This window comes from Phacochoerus africanus, chromosome 9 (genome assembly GCF_016906955.1).
Source record: "Phacochoerus africanus isolate WHEZ1 chromosome 9, ROS_Pafr_v1, whole genome shotgun sequence".
Classification (NCBI taxonomy): Eukaryota; Metazoa; Chordata; class Mammalia; order Artiodactyla; family Suidae; genus Phacochoerus; species Phacochoerus africanus.
Window position 1 is genome coordinate 113,189,518 of NC_062552.1, and position 17,362 is coordinate 113,206,879.

General features: G+C 38.5%; 1 protein-coding gene across 1 annotated transcript in view; it reads right to left on the reverse strand.

The window, feature by feature from the left end:
* The window catches only part of EML5 (EMAP like 5), a 197,929-nt gene that overhangs the window by 35,284 nt on the left and 145,283 nt on the right, over positions 1 to 17,362 (reverse strand). The window contains exons 28-30 of the mRNA XM_047797659.1: positions 11,056 to 11,134; positions 8,901 to 9,030; positions 5,058 to 5,156 (exon numbers count right to left, since the gene is read on the reverse strand). Of these exons, the coding sequence (XP_047653615.1) occupies positions 5,058 to 5,156; positions 8,901 to 9,030; positions 11,056 to 11,134 (308 nt within the window). The remainder of the gene's footprint in view (positions 1 to 5,057; positions 5,157 to 8,900; positions 9,031 to 11,055; positions 11,135 to 17,362) is intronic.

The following is a 17,362-nucleotide window of genomic DNA, read 5'->3' on the forward strand; positions in this document are numbered from 1 at the left end:
AAGAAGGAGAAGAGAATTGAAAATGTGTTTGAAGAAATTATGGCTGAAAACTTCCCAAACCTAAAGAAGGAAACATATGCACGCATAGGAAGCACAGAGGATCCCAAACAAGAGTTAAAGAGAGGATTCTAAATGGCAGCAAGAGGAAAAGAGTTAATGACAAGAGAACCCCCATAATGCTTATCAGCTGATTTCTTTACAGAAATGTGGGTCAGAAGGGAGTGGCAAGATATATTCAAAGTCCTGGAAGATAAAACCCTGCAAACTAGCATACTCTATCCAGCAAGATTATCATTCAGAATAGAAGGAGAGATAAAGAATTTCTCAGACAAGCAAAAACTAAAACAATACAGCAATACAAAACCTATCCTAAAAGAAATATTGATAGTCTTCTCTAAACAGAAAATAAGCAAGAATACATAGGAAAGAGAAAAATCACAATTGGAAAGTAAATCACTTAAATAAGCCAATACACAGATTAAAAAAATTAAAAAACACTGGGAACTATGTCTAGTCACTTATGATGGAGCATGATAATGTGCAAAAATAGAATGTGTACATGTATGTGTAACTGGGTCACCATGCTGTACAGTAGGAAAAAAAATGTACTGGGGAAATAACTATTTAAAAAAAAAAAAAAAAAGGAGTTCCCATCAAATTTGGCTAGGAACCATGAGGTTGCAGGTTCCATCTCTGGCCTCGCTCAGTGGGTTAAGGATCTGGTGTTGCCATGAGCTATGGTGTAGGTCACAGATGCAGCTCGGATCTGGCACTGCTGTGGCTCTGGCGTAGGCTGGCAGCTGTAGCTCCTACTGGACCCCTAGCCTTGGAATCTTCATATGCTGTGGGAGCAGGTCTAGAAAAGGCAAAAAAGACAAAAATAAATAAACAAAATAAAAACATTTAAAAATTTTGTGAAAGCTATAATTACAATAAATAGCAAAAGGACAAGCCTGAAAATGCAAACAAGGTCATCAAAATCGTAAAATGTGGGGGAGCAGAGAAAGAAAAATGTATATGTTTTTTAAAGAATGTTTCAGGAGTTCCCGTCGTGGTGCAGTGGTTAACAAATCCGACTAGGAACCATGAGGTTGCGGGTTCGGTCCCTGCCCTTGCTCAGTGGGTTAATGATCCGGCGTTGCCGTGAGCTGTGGTGTAGGTTGCAGACGCGGCTCGAATCTTGTGTTGCTGTGGCTGTGGTGTAGGCCAGCGGCTACAACTCCGATTAGACCCCTAGCCTGGAAAACCTCCATATGCCATGGAAGCAGCCCAAAGAAATAGCAAAAAGACAAAAAAAAGAGAATGTTTCAGCCTGTATGACTATCTGTTTAAAGCAAGTAGACATAGTAATAGGTTAACAAGTTTGAAAAACAGGGTAATTACAAGTCAAAAACATACAAAAGACTAATAAAAAACAAAAGTAAGAGAACACGAACATAATACAAAAGGACACCATCAAACCACAAGAGGAAATACAAAAAGAAGAAATACAAAATCAAATGGAAAACAAGGTTTGAACTGGCAATAAACAGGAATTCCCTGGTGGTGCAGTGAGTTAAGGATCTGGCTTTGTCACTGCAGCAGCCTGGGTCGCTACTGTGGCAAGGGTTTGATCCCTGGCTCAGGAACTTCCATATGCTGCAGGCAGAGCCAAAAAAAAGAAAAGAAAAAATGGCAATATATACATATCCATCAATAATTACCCTAAATATCAATGAACTAAGTGCTCCAATCAAAAGACATAGAGCGACAGATTGGATTTACAAAAAAAAAAAAAAAAAGGAGCTAAGGAAACCATACATAAAACAAAAAAACAGCCTATGGACTAGGAGAAAATATTTGCAAGTGAGGTTTGAAGAAGGACTTATGGACTATTTTTTTCTTATGGCTTATTTTCTAAAATATACAAACATAATAACAAAAAACCCCAGATGATGGAATAAAAAAATGGGCAGGATATGCAAATAGACATTTCTCCAAAGAAGGCTTACAGATGGCTGATAGGCTCATGCAAAGATTATCAACATCACTAATTATTAGAGAAATACAAATCAAAACTATCAATGAGGTATACTACCTGACACCAGTGAGAATGGCCATAATTAAAGAGTCTACAAAGAACAAATGCTGGAGAGGGTGTGGAGAAAAGGGAACCCCCCTACACTGCTGGTGGGAATATAAATTGGTACAGCCACTACAGACAACAGTATGGAGGTTCCTTAAAAAACTAAAAACAGAGTTACCATATGATTCAGCAACTCCATTCCTGGGCATATATCTAGAGAAAACTCTAATTTGAAAAGACACAATGCACCCCGATGATCATCGAGCACTATTTACAATAGCCCAAGACATGGAAGCAACCGAAATGTTCATCAACAGAGGAATGGATAAAAAAGATATGATACACACACACACACACACACACACACACACTACTCAGCTTCTCAGCTTTAAGAAAGAATGAAATTGGAGTTCCCTGGTGGCTCAGTGGGTTAAGGATCCAGCACTGTCACTGTTGTGGCTTAGGTTGCTGCTGTGGCACAGGTTTGATTCCTGGCCCCAAAAATTTCTGCAGGTCACTGGTGAGGCCAAAGAAAATGAATGAAATAATGCCATTTGCAGTAATATGGATGGACCTAGAGATTATCACATGAGGTGAAGTCAGAAAGAAAAACAAATACCGTATGATATCACTTACATGTGGAATCTAAAAATGATATAAATAAACTCATTTACAAAATAGCAATTGATTCACAGACATAAAAACAAATTTAATGGTTACCAAAGAAGAAAGGGGCAAGGAGGGATAAATTAGGATTTTGCAATTAGCAGATACAAATTACTATATATAAAGCAGATAAAATCCTTTTGTATAGCACAGGGAACTATATTCAATACCCTGTGATAAACCATAATAGGAAAGAATATGAAAAAGAATATATATATAACTGAATCACTCTGCTATACACTGAAAACTAACACAACTCTGTAAATCAAGTATACTTCAATAAAAATAAATGAATAATATATTCAAAGATTAGAATATTTTGTATGTAACAGGTGAAGTATTGCTCTTTCTTTTCATTTTCTTATTTTTATTAATTTTTTGTTTTTTTAGGACTGTACCCTTGGCATATGGAGGTTACCAGGCTAGGGGTCAAATTGGAGCTGTATCTTCGGCCTATACCACAGCCACAGCAACGCCAGATCCGAGCTGCATTTGCAGACTACACCACGGCTCAGAGCAACGCCAGATCCTTAACCCAGTGAATGAGGCCAAGGAGTGAACCTACGTCCTCATGGATGCTAGTCAGATTCGTTGCTACTGAGCCATGACAGGAACTTCTACTTTCTTTTAAAAGTAGAAAACTTGGAGTTCCCATCGTGGCTCAGTGGTTAATGAAGCCGACTAGGAACCACAAGGTTGTGGGTTCGATCTCTGGCCTCACTCAGTTGCCTTGAGCTGTGGTGTGGGTAGCAGACGCGGCTCGGATCCTGCGTTGCTGCGACTCTGGTGTAGGCTGGCGGCTACAGCTCCGATTAGACTCCTGGCCTGGGAATATCCATGTGCCGCAGGAGTAGCCCTAGAAAAGGCAAAAAGACAATAAATAAATAAGTAAATAAATAAAAGTAGAAAACTTACAGAAAGGAAGATTACAAGGGTATTTGTGGCATAAATGTAGAACTAATCAACTAAGCTTCTTAATGATCAGTTTAGTACTTTTTGAAAAATGGAGATATTAAAAGCATAAATTACCTTATTCAAGAAGAAAAATAAAGCTGGCTTAGCAATTGAGATCAATTTAGCAATCAAGCTCGCTTACCACTGAGATCCAACAAACCCAAGGATTTCAATCATTTTTACAAACTATATCATGTTGTGAAGATCTGACTGACCAAGTCTATTGCGTGGAGGTCACAGTGATTGCTGACTGGTAGATACATCCTAAAGAGACCTGCCATCCTCTCATCATTTTGCTTGTTGAGTTATGGCCTTTAAATATTCTACAGACTTAAAAGAAGACAGCAAGATAGGGGCTTTTAAAATAGTTGGCAAATGAGTGCCAAGGAAAAGGTAATAAGGGCTTTACTAACACGGAACAGACTTGGCTTCTCTTTCTAGCTTAACCCCTGTTGAGGCAGATGTTCTGCCCCTCTCAGTCTAGTTACTTCTTGGCTCCTCTTATTTACCATTTCCTCTTCAAATTCTTCCTTCCTGTTTTATATGTTTATAAAACTTTGCTGGTGGGGAGGGATGGACGAGGGGTTTGGGATTGGCATATGCACACTATGGTATATGGAATGACTAGCCAATAGGGATCTGCTGTATAGCACAGGGACCTCTACCCAATATTCTGTGATAATCTATATGGGAAAAGAATCTGAAAACAAACGGATGTGTGTAAATGTATAACTGAATCATTTCATTGTACAGCAGAAACTATGACAACATTGTAAATAAGCTATACTTTAATAAAACTTAAAAAAATGAAAAAAATTAAAACATTTGCTGATTAGAAATTTCTGCTAAAAAAAAAAGAAAAAAAAGAAACTTCTGTTAAAGGACTACATCCAACTATTTCAACCACCATAAAGTAGCTTTACCAACTCAGGTAACCAAAGTGAGAGAAAGGTACCTGAGAGGAAATAATATGGTTAAACTGGGTGTATGCTTTATATATAAATGCATTTTGTCTTTTTTTTTTTTTCCGCCAAACCCACAGCATATGGAATTTCCCAGGTTAGGGGTCCAGTTGGAGCCATAGCTGTTGGTCTCCACCCCTGCCACAGCAAGCATGGGATCTGAGCCACATCTGTGACCTACACCACTGCTCACAGCAACGCCGGATCCTTAACCCACTGAGCAAGGCCAGGGATCAAACCCACGGTCTCATGCATACTAGGCGGGTTCGTTACCACTGAGTCATGACGGGAATGCCTACGAATGCATTTGAACATACGCAAATATATTTTAGTTTTTCCCCCAGTATACTGAATTAATTTGAACAAGACAATTACTTAAAATGGTTTCTGTTTAAAATATAGAAACATACCTACTTGGCCAGTTGCCACTATGTTGATAAATTTGGGGTGCTGATTTACAGTGAGGCACAGAATATCATCATTATGTTCCTGATAAAAACTCTGAGTCCCTATAAAAAAAAAAAGAATTTGAAAATTAGAGAACTTTAAAATAAACAAATGCATTTATTCAGAGTAATCAACTGTTTAAATTACTTGCTTATTTAACATGCATTTTTTGAGCACTTAATATATACATTTCCTCCAAGGATGGACACATGACCAAGAAATCTTTAAAGTAATAGAACCCTGAAAGGTATAAACCACATAATACAAGACTGAAGACATCAAGTGCCACAAGAGAGTCAAAGATTAAAATGCCATGGGAATTCAAAGCCCAAAAGATTCTTCTCACGAGCAGATGGCACTCCTGGATTGATACAACTTAATCTGTAAATGTGAAGGTGGGTGGAGAAGGCGGTTACAGGGAGAGGAATACTTCAAGCAAAGGTACAAAGGCAGGAAAGTACTGGGTATGCATATAAGTGGCTTATTTGGCTGAAGTATAGGGTAACAAAGAAGAAAAGTGAGAAATACAGTTGGGAAGGCAAATTGAAACTGCATTTAGAGAGGATTTTTAAAAACCAGTCTATCATTTCATATTTATTCTGTAGTCAGTGGGGGAGGTAGTGAAGAATTCTGATCAAAGAAGTAATGGGACTCATCTAGTAGTAAGCAGTGACCGTGAAGAGACCTTAGCAGACTAAGACCATGCAAGAGGTAATAAAGGGAGGCTTGTGCGAGTAAAATGGAGAGGAGGGGAATGAGGTCAGGATGGCAGACTGGCTACACAGAGGTCCATCAACACTAGTCCTCCGAGAAGCAAAACAAAACCAAACAAAAAAAAATTTAAAAATGACATTTAACATATCTAACATTACTTGAAAACTTCTCCTCAAAATGAAACATGCTTTGCATTTTCCAGGGCTGAGAGTTCAGTTAAAAGACCAACCAACCAACCAGGGAGTAACCTTGGGCTGCAGTGGGTTAAATACCTAGTGCTGTCACTGCAGTGGCCTGGGTTGCTGCTGTGGCTTGGATTCAAACCCTGGCCCCAGGAACTTTCATACGAAGTGGGTACATCTCCCCCTCCAAAAGAGAAAGCACAAACAAGCAATTATGTGTGCTGTTGGCTTAATTAGTATATTAGCTAATAGATCAGGACTTCTTAGCAATATATCCCCCAAATGGTGAGAAGCCAAATAATCAGGACTGGAGCAGGTGCCTAGTCTTCTCTCTGCCCTCCTGCTCTACAACCCCTCATTAGAAAAGTGATTAATTAGGAGTTCCCGTCTTGGCGCAGTGGTTAACGAATCCGACTAGGAACCATGAGGTTGCGGGTTCGGTCCCTGCCCTTGCTCAGTGGGTTAACGATCCGGCGTTGCCCTGAGCTGTGGTGTAGGTTGCAGACGTGGCTCGGATCCCGCGTTGCTGTGGCTCTGGCGTACGCCGGTGGCTACAGCTCCGATTCGACCCCTAGCCTGGGAACCTCCATATACCGCGGGAGCGGCCCAAGAAATAGCAACAACAACAACAAAAAGACAAAAGACAAAAAAAAAAAGAAAAGTGATTAATTAAAAGTCGGAAATTTTAAAATGAAGGAAATTACAAGCATAAACATGAAAGTGTATTTGCACATTTATCCCTATGTAGCTTGTCTTATTCTTCTCAACAGAAATCAATCTTTGAAGGATATATGAAGCCTAAACTGAAGAGGATTTTCTAAGAGGTTATTTTTTTTTAATGACTCAAATTATTAAATGGAAAACTGCCACTGATTTGTGTAATCTTGGTGAATCTTTTTTATTAGGAAACTAAAACAGAAATATAATATTAATGATTAATATTGACAAGGAGGAGGAGATTATGAATCACATAATCCACTCTACATAATCAGAGTGAGGCTACCAGAGAAAAAAGCCAGAAATGGTTGGACTAGATAATGTTTATTTTTACTTCTACCTTTCAGACTTTATGAAGTTTATAATTACGTGTAAAATAAAATTCAAAATGAATACTCAGTATTTACAGTAGAATTATCATCACATCATTGGTCATGAAATGATGCTTAGAGAACTTCATTTACTTTTCAACAATCCAATCAGTTACATAAACATCAAGAAATATTTCTGAGTTCAAGTCGTGGCGCAGCAGAAATGAATCGATTAGCAACCATGAGGTTGCGGGTTTGATCCCTGGCCTCTCTTAGTGGGTTAAGGATCCGGTGTTGCTGTGAGCTGTGGCGTAGGTTGAAGACACATCTCAGATCTGGCATTGCTGTGGCTGTGGTGTAGGCCGGCAGCTGTAGCTCCAATTTAACCTCTAGCCTGGGAACTTTCATATGCCGTGGGTGCAGCCCTAAAAATCAAAAAAATCAAAATAAAATAAATAAAATAAATAAATGTTTTCTCGTCTTCTTGAATCTAATAAGGTATCATTAGTTGAGCCACAGGCAAGCAGCTTTCTTAGCTAAGTTAATTTCCTTGGCCTTCCAAGGCCTCTGTAAAAACACTTGCCATTCCACCTCACCCTCCTAGCAATCACTCACCCAACAGTCATTAACTGTCAAAGACAACCATCCAAGCCAACCACTTTCATGTTTAGATTATAGGGAAATAGAATAAAGTTACAAATGGTTTCACTATAAAACAAGGTTTCAACATGCAATAATCCTTCACTTCAAATAGAGATCTATGAACACTTTGCTTTATGAAATCCTCTTCTGCTGTGTTATACTCTCTTAAAGACTAAATTTGGGAGTTCCCTGGTGGTTCAGCGAGTTTAGGATCTAGTGTTGTCACTGTTGTGGCTCGGGCCACGTTATGGCATGGGTTCAATCCCTGGCCCTAAAGCTTCTGCATACCAGAAGAGAAAAGAGACTGTAAATTCGTTCCTTGAAATATTACTGGAAAGTTCTACAGTATGAAATTTTTTTTTTTTTGTCTTTTTGCTATTTCTTTGGGCCGCTTCCACGGCATATGGAGGTTCCCAGGCTAGGGGTCAAATCGGAGCTGTAGCTGCTGGCCTACGCCAGAGCCACACCAACGCGGGATCCGAGCCGCATCTGCAACCTACACCACAGCCCACGGCAACGCCGGATCGTTAACCCACTGAGCAAGGGCAGGGACCGAGCCCACAACCTCATGGTTCCTAGCCGGATTCGTTAACCACTGCGTCACAACAGGAACTCCTGAAATTTTTATTTTTTACTTTTGTCATTTTGTCTTTTTTAGGGCAGCTCCCATGGCATATGGAGGTTCCCAGGCTAGGGGTTGAATTGGAGCTGTAGCTGCTAGCCTACGTCCAGAGCCACAGCAACGCAGGATCCGAGCTGCATCTGTGACCTACACCACAGCTCACAGCAACGCTGGATCCTTAACCCACTGAGCAAGGCCAGGGATCGAACCCACAACATCATGGTTCCTAGTTGGATTTGTTAACCACTGAGCCACAACGGGAACTCCCAGTATGAAATTTTTATATTCTAGATTCACATTTTAATATTATTATTATATGATTAAATTATATAATTAAATATATATATATATATTTAATGGCCACACCCATGCTACATGAAGGTTCCCATGCCAGGGAATGAATCCAAGCAGCAACTCTGGGTCCTTTAACCCACTGCGCTGGGCCAGGGACTGAACCCGCACCTCTGTAGCAACCTGAGTCACTGCAGTCAGGTTCTTAACCTACTGTGCCACGGCAGGAACTCCCAATTATTTACATTTTTAACAAGAATTTTAAGATGCTAAATAAAAAAAATTTAAATTAAAAAAAGTGGCAAATGCAGAGTCAGGGTTTCCTACCTGTAGCAACGTTGTGCAGAACTCCGACAGATGCAGTATGATAAATTATATCATCGCCATCATTTAAATAATGAACATTATTCCTACAGTCTCTGCCTCGGTAGCCAAAAACAAGCTCCAACACAAGGTCCTATAACAATGATAAAACCGTTAACAATTCCTCATGTCTAAAGGTTCATCATTATTTTTTGCATACAGGCCTGGTGTCTTCAGTCAAAATGGAGGATATATTTTTGATGTTTTATAAACTTCAAACACAAAATTAAGCTAGATATACATATGTAACCTGTTGTGGGCAACTGAAACACACACTCCACACTTTTCTACATAAAGTTATAAAAACGAAAAGGGGATCATTATACAACTACACATGTGGTAAGTTCATTGAGTAATTAAAACAAAAACAAAAACAAAGAGACCCACAGGTCATCTAATTCCAAGAATTTCAGTTCTTAAGAGTTCATACATTAAACACTGAGATACTTCTCATGCCCAAAAGAAGAATATTTTGATTTGTAGTATTAATCAGTATCTGATCTGCATATATAACTCAGAATAAATTATGTCCAAGTGACGTACTTTTTTTTTTTTTTGTCTTTTTGCCATTTCTTGGGCCACTCCCGTGGCATATGGAGATTCCTAGGCTAGGGGTTGAATCGGAGCTGTAGCTGCCGGCCTACGCCAGAGGCACAGCAACGCGCGATCCAAGCCGCGTCTGTAACCTACACTACAGCTCACGGCAACGCCAGATCCTTAACCCACTGAGCAAGGGCAGGGATTGAACCTGCAACCTCATGGTTCCTAGTCGATTCTTAACCACTGAGCCACGATGGGAACACCCAAGTGATGTACTTTTTTTTTTTGTCTTTTTAGGGTCGTACCCATGGCGTATGGAGGTTCCCAGGCTGGGGGTTGAATCGGAGCTGTAGCCACCGGCCTACGCCAGAGCCACAGCAACACCAGATCCGAGCCACATCTGCAACTTACACCACAGCTCATGGCAATGCCGGATCCTTAACCCACTGATCGAGGCTAGAGACTGAACACACCACCTCATGGTTGCTAGTCAGATTCATTTCTGCTGCACCATGACAGGAACTCCCCAAGTGATGTACTTTTAAAGATCCAAATACATTAGCTTTGGTGCACAAAACTAAGCACACTGATTCTACAAACTCATGCTAAAGTTCTAACAGATAATTCTGCTATTCAGTGTCCATTTTCATTGACCCTGTGAGGCTGAGTGGGGCAGCAAGTACAGGAGTCACCCTCCCACAGCTTTACGCATTGGTTTTGACCTTACTTAGTACAATCTGATTATTGCTGCTGATAACAGGATTACAAAATGTCTGGGAGAACTTTCCTTTATTATTCAATTATTGTGGAAGTTTTCTTTGCTTGGAAACAGAGCTTTCTTTGAACCCTACAGTGAATATATCACATGGGGTGAAAGTTCTTGATTTGATATAAGTATTAAATCTTTAACTTATAAATTCAAACCTTTAAGTATAAGACATTGCCAAGGTGCCTATGCTTCTATAAACCATCAATCGTTTTGGATATTTACATTTAGAAGTTCTCTTAAGATACAGTTCAATTCAAGATATCACTCATGGAAAACTAAAAGAAAGACTAGTAAAAAAAGGAAAGAGGATATCAATCCAAGACTCAGACTTGACAGTTAAGAATCAATCTTTATGGAGTTCCCGTTGTGGCGCAGTGGTTAACGACTCCAACTAGGAACCATGAGGTTTCGGGTTCAGTCCTTGGCCTTGCTCAGTGGGTGGAGGATCCGGCATTGCCGTGAGCTGTGGTGTAGGTTACAGAGTCTCGGATCCCACATTGCTGTGGCTGTGGCGTAGGCCAGTGGCTACGGCTCTGATTGGACCCCTAGCTTGGGAACCTCCATATGCCGAGGGAGTGGCCCTAGAAAAGACAAAAAGATAAAAAGACAAAAACAAAACAAAACAAAACAAACAAACAAAAAAATACACACACAAATCAATCTTTACAACCAAACAAAAAAGAGTATTCAACACATCTACTTTCATAAAAAATAATGACAAGATTTGGGTGGTTTTACAAAAAGGGAACAAAATAAACTCTGGATACATTTTAAAGTATGAGTTAACACTGGGGAGTGGATTTTCCTTACCTCTATGGGTCTCTTTTTCTTGCCGACATTGTTGGTCTGGAGTTTCTCTGGCTGCGGTGGGGCCCTGCTCACAGGAGGCCTGAAACAGAGAAGTGGGAAAGAGGAGAGGACGCCATCACTGGGTGACTTCACTGAGCTTCTCTCACCTGCCCTCCTGAGAGAGATGTCTGACACGCCATTCACCAAAATGAACCCACTCTGTGTTTCTCACTAGACTCTGCCCTTTATATTTTGATATCTTCTAAAGCAGGAAGGTGGAAAGAAAATATCAGAACTTCTATTCATTTTTCTTTTAATTTCTTTGGTGTATGCTTCATAAATATAACTAATAGTATAGCACAAGAACAGACTGATTATAAAAATATACAAATGTTAGATTTACACACTCAAAAACCTCTTGATGGGGTGCATGCACTACCAACAAAGTGTGGGTTATGGCGCTAATGTAGAATATCACAGTATCTTGCACATGGCAGGTAATACATTCTTTTTGAATTGAATTTTGATAATATTTCCATAAATTTTCTGTACTGTTGGAAATATAAGCCATGTCTCAGTTCAAATTTATACTCATCACCTGCTCTTCTGTGCTCTTTATCTCCTCTCCTGCCTGAAGTCCCTAGTGTAATTATAGCATCACCTTCAGTTAGTCAAGTAAGACATTTTACAGTTGCAAAGCACTGTAAACCACACAACCCTCTGTTAAAGGTTATTACTATTGCCCCAATGCCTTCGTTCCCTTATTCTCATTATTTACTACAGATTTATCAACTTTACCTATATAGCAGCTCCCAAATCTAGCCCTCTCCTTCTGTTTTCACCCTAGTTTGGATCTACTTACAATGTGTCACTAGATGTACAGAATTCCCATTTTGAACCATTTAAATGTGCAGGCTCTTCCATAAAACCCTTTCTTTTAAAAAACCCACATCATTTTTAAAATTTAGTTTAACTCAGATAACTGTTATTCAAATGTTTAATTACCTGAACATGGAACCTAAATCAACTCTCCCCCTCCAAATTTTAATATTAATTTTATAACAACTAAATAAGAAAATGATACGTTAATTTTCCAGTGTAAAAAATTTCAACATTTATGAATAAATCCATAAAATTAAAGTCATAAAAATATATTTGCATTTTCAAAATGATTTTCAAGTCAAAGTTCCCTTCACGGCTCAGTGATTAATGATCCCAACTAGGACCCATGAGGATGCGGGTTCAGTTCCTGGCCTTGCTCAGTGGGTTAAGGATCTGGCGTTGCCATGAGCTGTGGTGTAGGTTGCTGATGTGGCTCAGATCCAGCACTGATGTGGCTGTGGTGTAGGCTGACAGCTAAAGCTCCAGTTGCACCCCTAGCCTGGGAACTTCCATATGCTGAGAGTGTGGCCCTAAAGAGTGAAAAAGGATTTTCAAGTTATACATCTATAAAACGTAAGTGAAGTGTTATGTCTTAAACATGTAATATAAAAGAAATGTGTACTTTCTTTTTAAAAAATTTTATTTATTTATTTATTAATTTTTATTTTTAGGGCTGCACCCATGGCATATGGAGGTTCCCAGGCTAGGGGCTGAGTCAGAGCTGTAGCCACTGGCCTACACCACAGCCACAGCAACACCAGATCTGGGCCATGTCTGCGACCTACACCACAGCTCATGGCAATGCCTGATTCTTAACCCAATGAGCAAGGCCAGGGATCGAACCCGCAGCCTCATGGTTCCTAGTCAGATTTGTTTCTGCTGTGCCACAATGGGAATTCCAGAAACGTGTATTTTCATATGTAATATGAAGCAGTGTGTAGAGGTATATAAGCATGACTGTGACATAAAAGTTAAAATGCATTTACACCACCATATAAAGAACTTTTCAAACCATCACAAAAAGTTTTAATTTCAAACCTTTTTCATATAATTTTTGAATGTCTATAAGTAATGAATATAATTGTATTTATAATATTTAACATTTTAAAATATTTGTGCTAAAGTCATTTTAAGGAATGATAGCAGTTTTGGCTTTTCTTCCAAGTTAATTTTGTTGAACTTTAGTCCATATTAATGTCTGACAGCTTAAATAAACAGATAATTTTTATCTATACAATCCTATATAACAGTTAGGCATATTTTAATATTTGAAAGGATAATTTATATAAGATTTATTACTGCTTAAAATTATACAACTTGTAAAATTATACAAGTTGAATTGGTAAAATTTTAGTAAAGCAGTTACTTATATAATATGAATCCAATAATTGATATATTCATTTCAGAGGAGAAAAACATAGAAAACTGTGAACAGAAGTAAAGAACATCAAGTAATATAGCTCATTAGTGGTAAGTATGAAAGAAAATAAAAATACAAAGTTAGGCCTCATAGAGCATAGCAAAGACAGAAGATTACCTGGAACCTCTTCCCAGCAGCAGATAAAAAAGGGAAAAGATTACAACACAAATTCAGATTTGAAAGAGCAGTAAAATATTTCCTGTAATAAAATATTTTTACAAGTTTAATGCGGATAAAATATTACATATAGTAAATGCTTATTATTTTTACTCTTTGCTGTACATAAGACAAGGTTTAAGTTACTCCATTAATGGCAGTGAAATCAGAAGAAAGAAGATGAGAAAGAAAAATAAACGAGAATTCAACATGTTCTATGTTGTAAACCTTAAAGCTTCCAATTTTTATTTTTCCACAGTGCAATTTGTGCAAATGAAATATTTAAGCTTATCTAATGTTAATTAACTTAAAAGGCTACTAGCATTGGCGCTGCTATTAAGGAAATTGTCTAAGGAGCCTAAGCTCCCCCTACTCTGACTCAAGAGGGATTCCCAGTCAGCCAGTTCAAGTGGGCAGAGTAAGTCTCAGGACCATGCAACATTTAGGACTTTGCTAGCAAAGGAGGTAACTTAAAAAAAAAATTCCTCCTGGAGTTCCCATTGTGGTGCGGCAGATATGAATCCGACTAGTAACCATGAGGTTGTAGGTTCGATCCCTGGCTTCGCTCAGTGGGTTAAGGATCTGGGCATTGCCATGAGCTATGGTGTGGGTCACAGACACGGCTTGGATCCCATGTTGCTGTCGCTGTGGTGTAGGTCGGTGGCTACAGCTCTAATTCGACCCCTAGCCTGGGAACCTCCATATGTTGTGAGTGCAGTCCTAAGATGCAAAAAAAAAAAAAAAAAAAATTTTTTCTCGATAATATAATGACATGACAGAATTGGATGGGATCACAGAAGTTAACCTCATCCATCCTCCCACTGAAACCAGGAATCCTCTTTACACGTCTAGAATCTCTCTTCATAGCACTGATGACAAGCGGTCATTTACCAAACTCTGCATGAACGAGGCTTGTGACAGGGAGGTTACTTCTACAGAAAAGTCATTCATACCCCAAACAGCAATTACATCTCCACTTAGGTTTTTTTTTGAAATTAGTGATATGCAAAGTAATGAAAATTCTTTATGTGAGGAGACCTCCTAATTTTCCTATATCCCGTGCTTCTTTCCAGATCACTGCAAAAACTGTCAGTGTCCCTTTAAAATGTAAAGATCAGGCCTGAATAAGCTACTCCAGATCTGATGATGGGTCTGAATGTTTTATTTCTGTTAAAATAGTATAAGATTATGTGGGCTTCTTTAGAAGTCACATCACATTCTAGACTCACATCTTTGTACATATTACCTCCTGCTTAAAACAGATAATGAGGAGTTCCCGTCGTGGCGCAGTGGTTAACGAATCCAACTAGGAACCATGAGGTTTCGGGTTCGGTCCCTGCCCTTGCTCAGTGGGTTAAGGATCCAGCGTTGCCGTAGCTGTGGTGTGGGTTGCAGACGCGGCTGGGATCCCGCGTTGCTGTGGCTCTGGCGTAGGCTGGTGGCTACAGCTCCGATTGGACCCCTAGCCTGGGAACCTCCATATGCCACGGGAGCAGCCCAAGAAATAGCAAAAAGACAAAACAAACAAACAAACAAACCAGATAATGAATTCCTGCTATCTGCCAGATAAAAGAAGGAGTGCCTAATATTTGAGGTTCTACACAATCTGGTATCAAATCTACTTTTTCATCCTGTCTGCCAGCATTTTCCTAAAGGTACCTTTTTCACTTCTAAAAGAGACCAGCCTTTTCCATACTGTCCTCTTTCGGAAACTGAATAAATTTTTATCTCACTAAAAGTAGCTATAAAACCACCCCAAAGAGTTCTTTCTTGCACATATTTTATTAAGTTACAAATACCATATTATCCCTATGTTAATGCTTTTTTTTTTTGTCTTTTTTGTCTTTTTTGCTGCTGTTGTTGTTGTTGCTATTTCTTGGGCCGCTCTTGCAGCATATGGAGGTTCCCAGGCTAGGGGTTGAATCGGAGCTGTAGCCACGGGCCTACGCCAGAGCCGAGCTGCGTCTGCAACCTACACCACAGCTCACGGCAACGCCGGATCCTTAACCCACTGAGCAAGGGCAGGGACCGAACCTGCAACCTTATGGTTCCTAGTCGGATTCGTTAACCACTGCGCCACGATGGGAACTCCTAATGCTTTAAAATTAATAAAATATTAAACATACATTAAGTGAAGCTGATAGGTTTGTTATAAACTGAAGAAGTATTCACTGGTAAATATTTGCGATTAACTGTTTTTATGAGTCTTTAAAATTTAAGAAAAAACTGAAACTAGAGCATAGGAGTTTGTGAAAAGTAATTTATAAAAGCCTTGATTATACTGAAGACCCATGTAACAACACCCACATACTATATCTATAAATGCAACTCTTTTACAGGATTTGTGCTATTTCCTTTTCTGATTCTTTCTCAACAAATGCAGTTCAATGTTTTACAGAGAAAAAACAATCAATACCTTAAAATACTATAAAGACAAAACAGAAGAGTAAATTCTTGAGTAAAATATTTTCTTTAATAAAATACTTACCTTACTACCCCTTGCCTTCAAAAGGAGCAAGAGGAAAAAAGGAGACATACATGAAAACTGATGATGAATAAAACGTTGCAGTTTAGTAAACACAATAAAGGTAATTTATCAACAGAATTCCAAGGAAATACAAAAATGCCTAAATTTATGTCACATTGTTTTGAATATTTCTACTAAAAAATACTGGAAATCTGATTGACAAATAACTACTTTACACACATAGGATTTGTTAAAAAAGAAAAACATAGCATTATTAAAGTCATTTAGGAACAAAGACTCCACAAAAGTTATCAACTAAATAAAGCCGTCAAATTGTCATCAGAAATATTTTCCTTTAGAGTGGGTATTTGACAAGCATTTAACTGTTTAAAAAGCGTTTTGTTTTGTAAATGATGGTAATCTATTTTATTTAACACATGAAAACAATTCATGTACCCAGACCATTTTATCTCCTCAGAAAAATTCAAAGTCAGTGAAAGGAAGTTTCTCTTCACTTTTACCTCCTTTGATTCTTTCATTTTATGAAAGTTAAGACGTTTAACTATGAATCACAAAAATGACTTCCTCTGCCCTGGCATTTCCAGAAGAATTTAGTAGAGGTGAATTGTAAAATAATTTAAGAACAAATTGAAAAGTAATTAAAAAATAATTTTGAAAAATTTGCTGTAAAAAATGCAAGCTAACAGCAGTGATTACAATTACAACAGTGTCAACAATTTCTTTGAGCAGTAGAATGTTTCCATTTGTCAGAATTTGGGTCACTTCAACAATGAAGGAAGGGGAGTTCCCTTCGTGGCTCAGCAGTTAACAAACCTGACTAGGATCCATGAGAATGCGGGTTGGCTCCCTGGCCTCACTCAGTGGATTAAAGATCTGGCGTTGCTGTGGCTGTGGCTGTGGCTGTGGCTGTGGCTGGCAGCTGTAGCTCTGATATGACCCCTAGCCTGGGAACTTCCATATGCTGAGGGTGGAACCATAAAAAGCAAAAAAAAAAAAAAAAAAGAAAAAAAAGAAAAGAAAAGAAGGAAGAAATGTAAGTGTTTTACCATGAGAGATGACCTACAGATTAAAATTAGGTCACATTTTCTGACATACCAAATTCATCTGATAAGTAATATTTTTCTTTGAAAACATCAGTAAAATAACTAAAAAAGACGAATGGAAATGTCGAGTTCTTTCTTCCATAGAGTACATTTTTCATTACCTGAGAGATATAATTTCTTTTAGGTAATATTAAGTTCTATACTGCAAATATTCTAATTATGAACATCCATATTTACATAGGGATATGTACTCCTCTAATTAGTAAATATATAGGTAGTGTTCATTGTTTAGTGGATATTTAATTTTAGGAAGTGTGTCAAATTAACTAGGTATCTTCT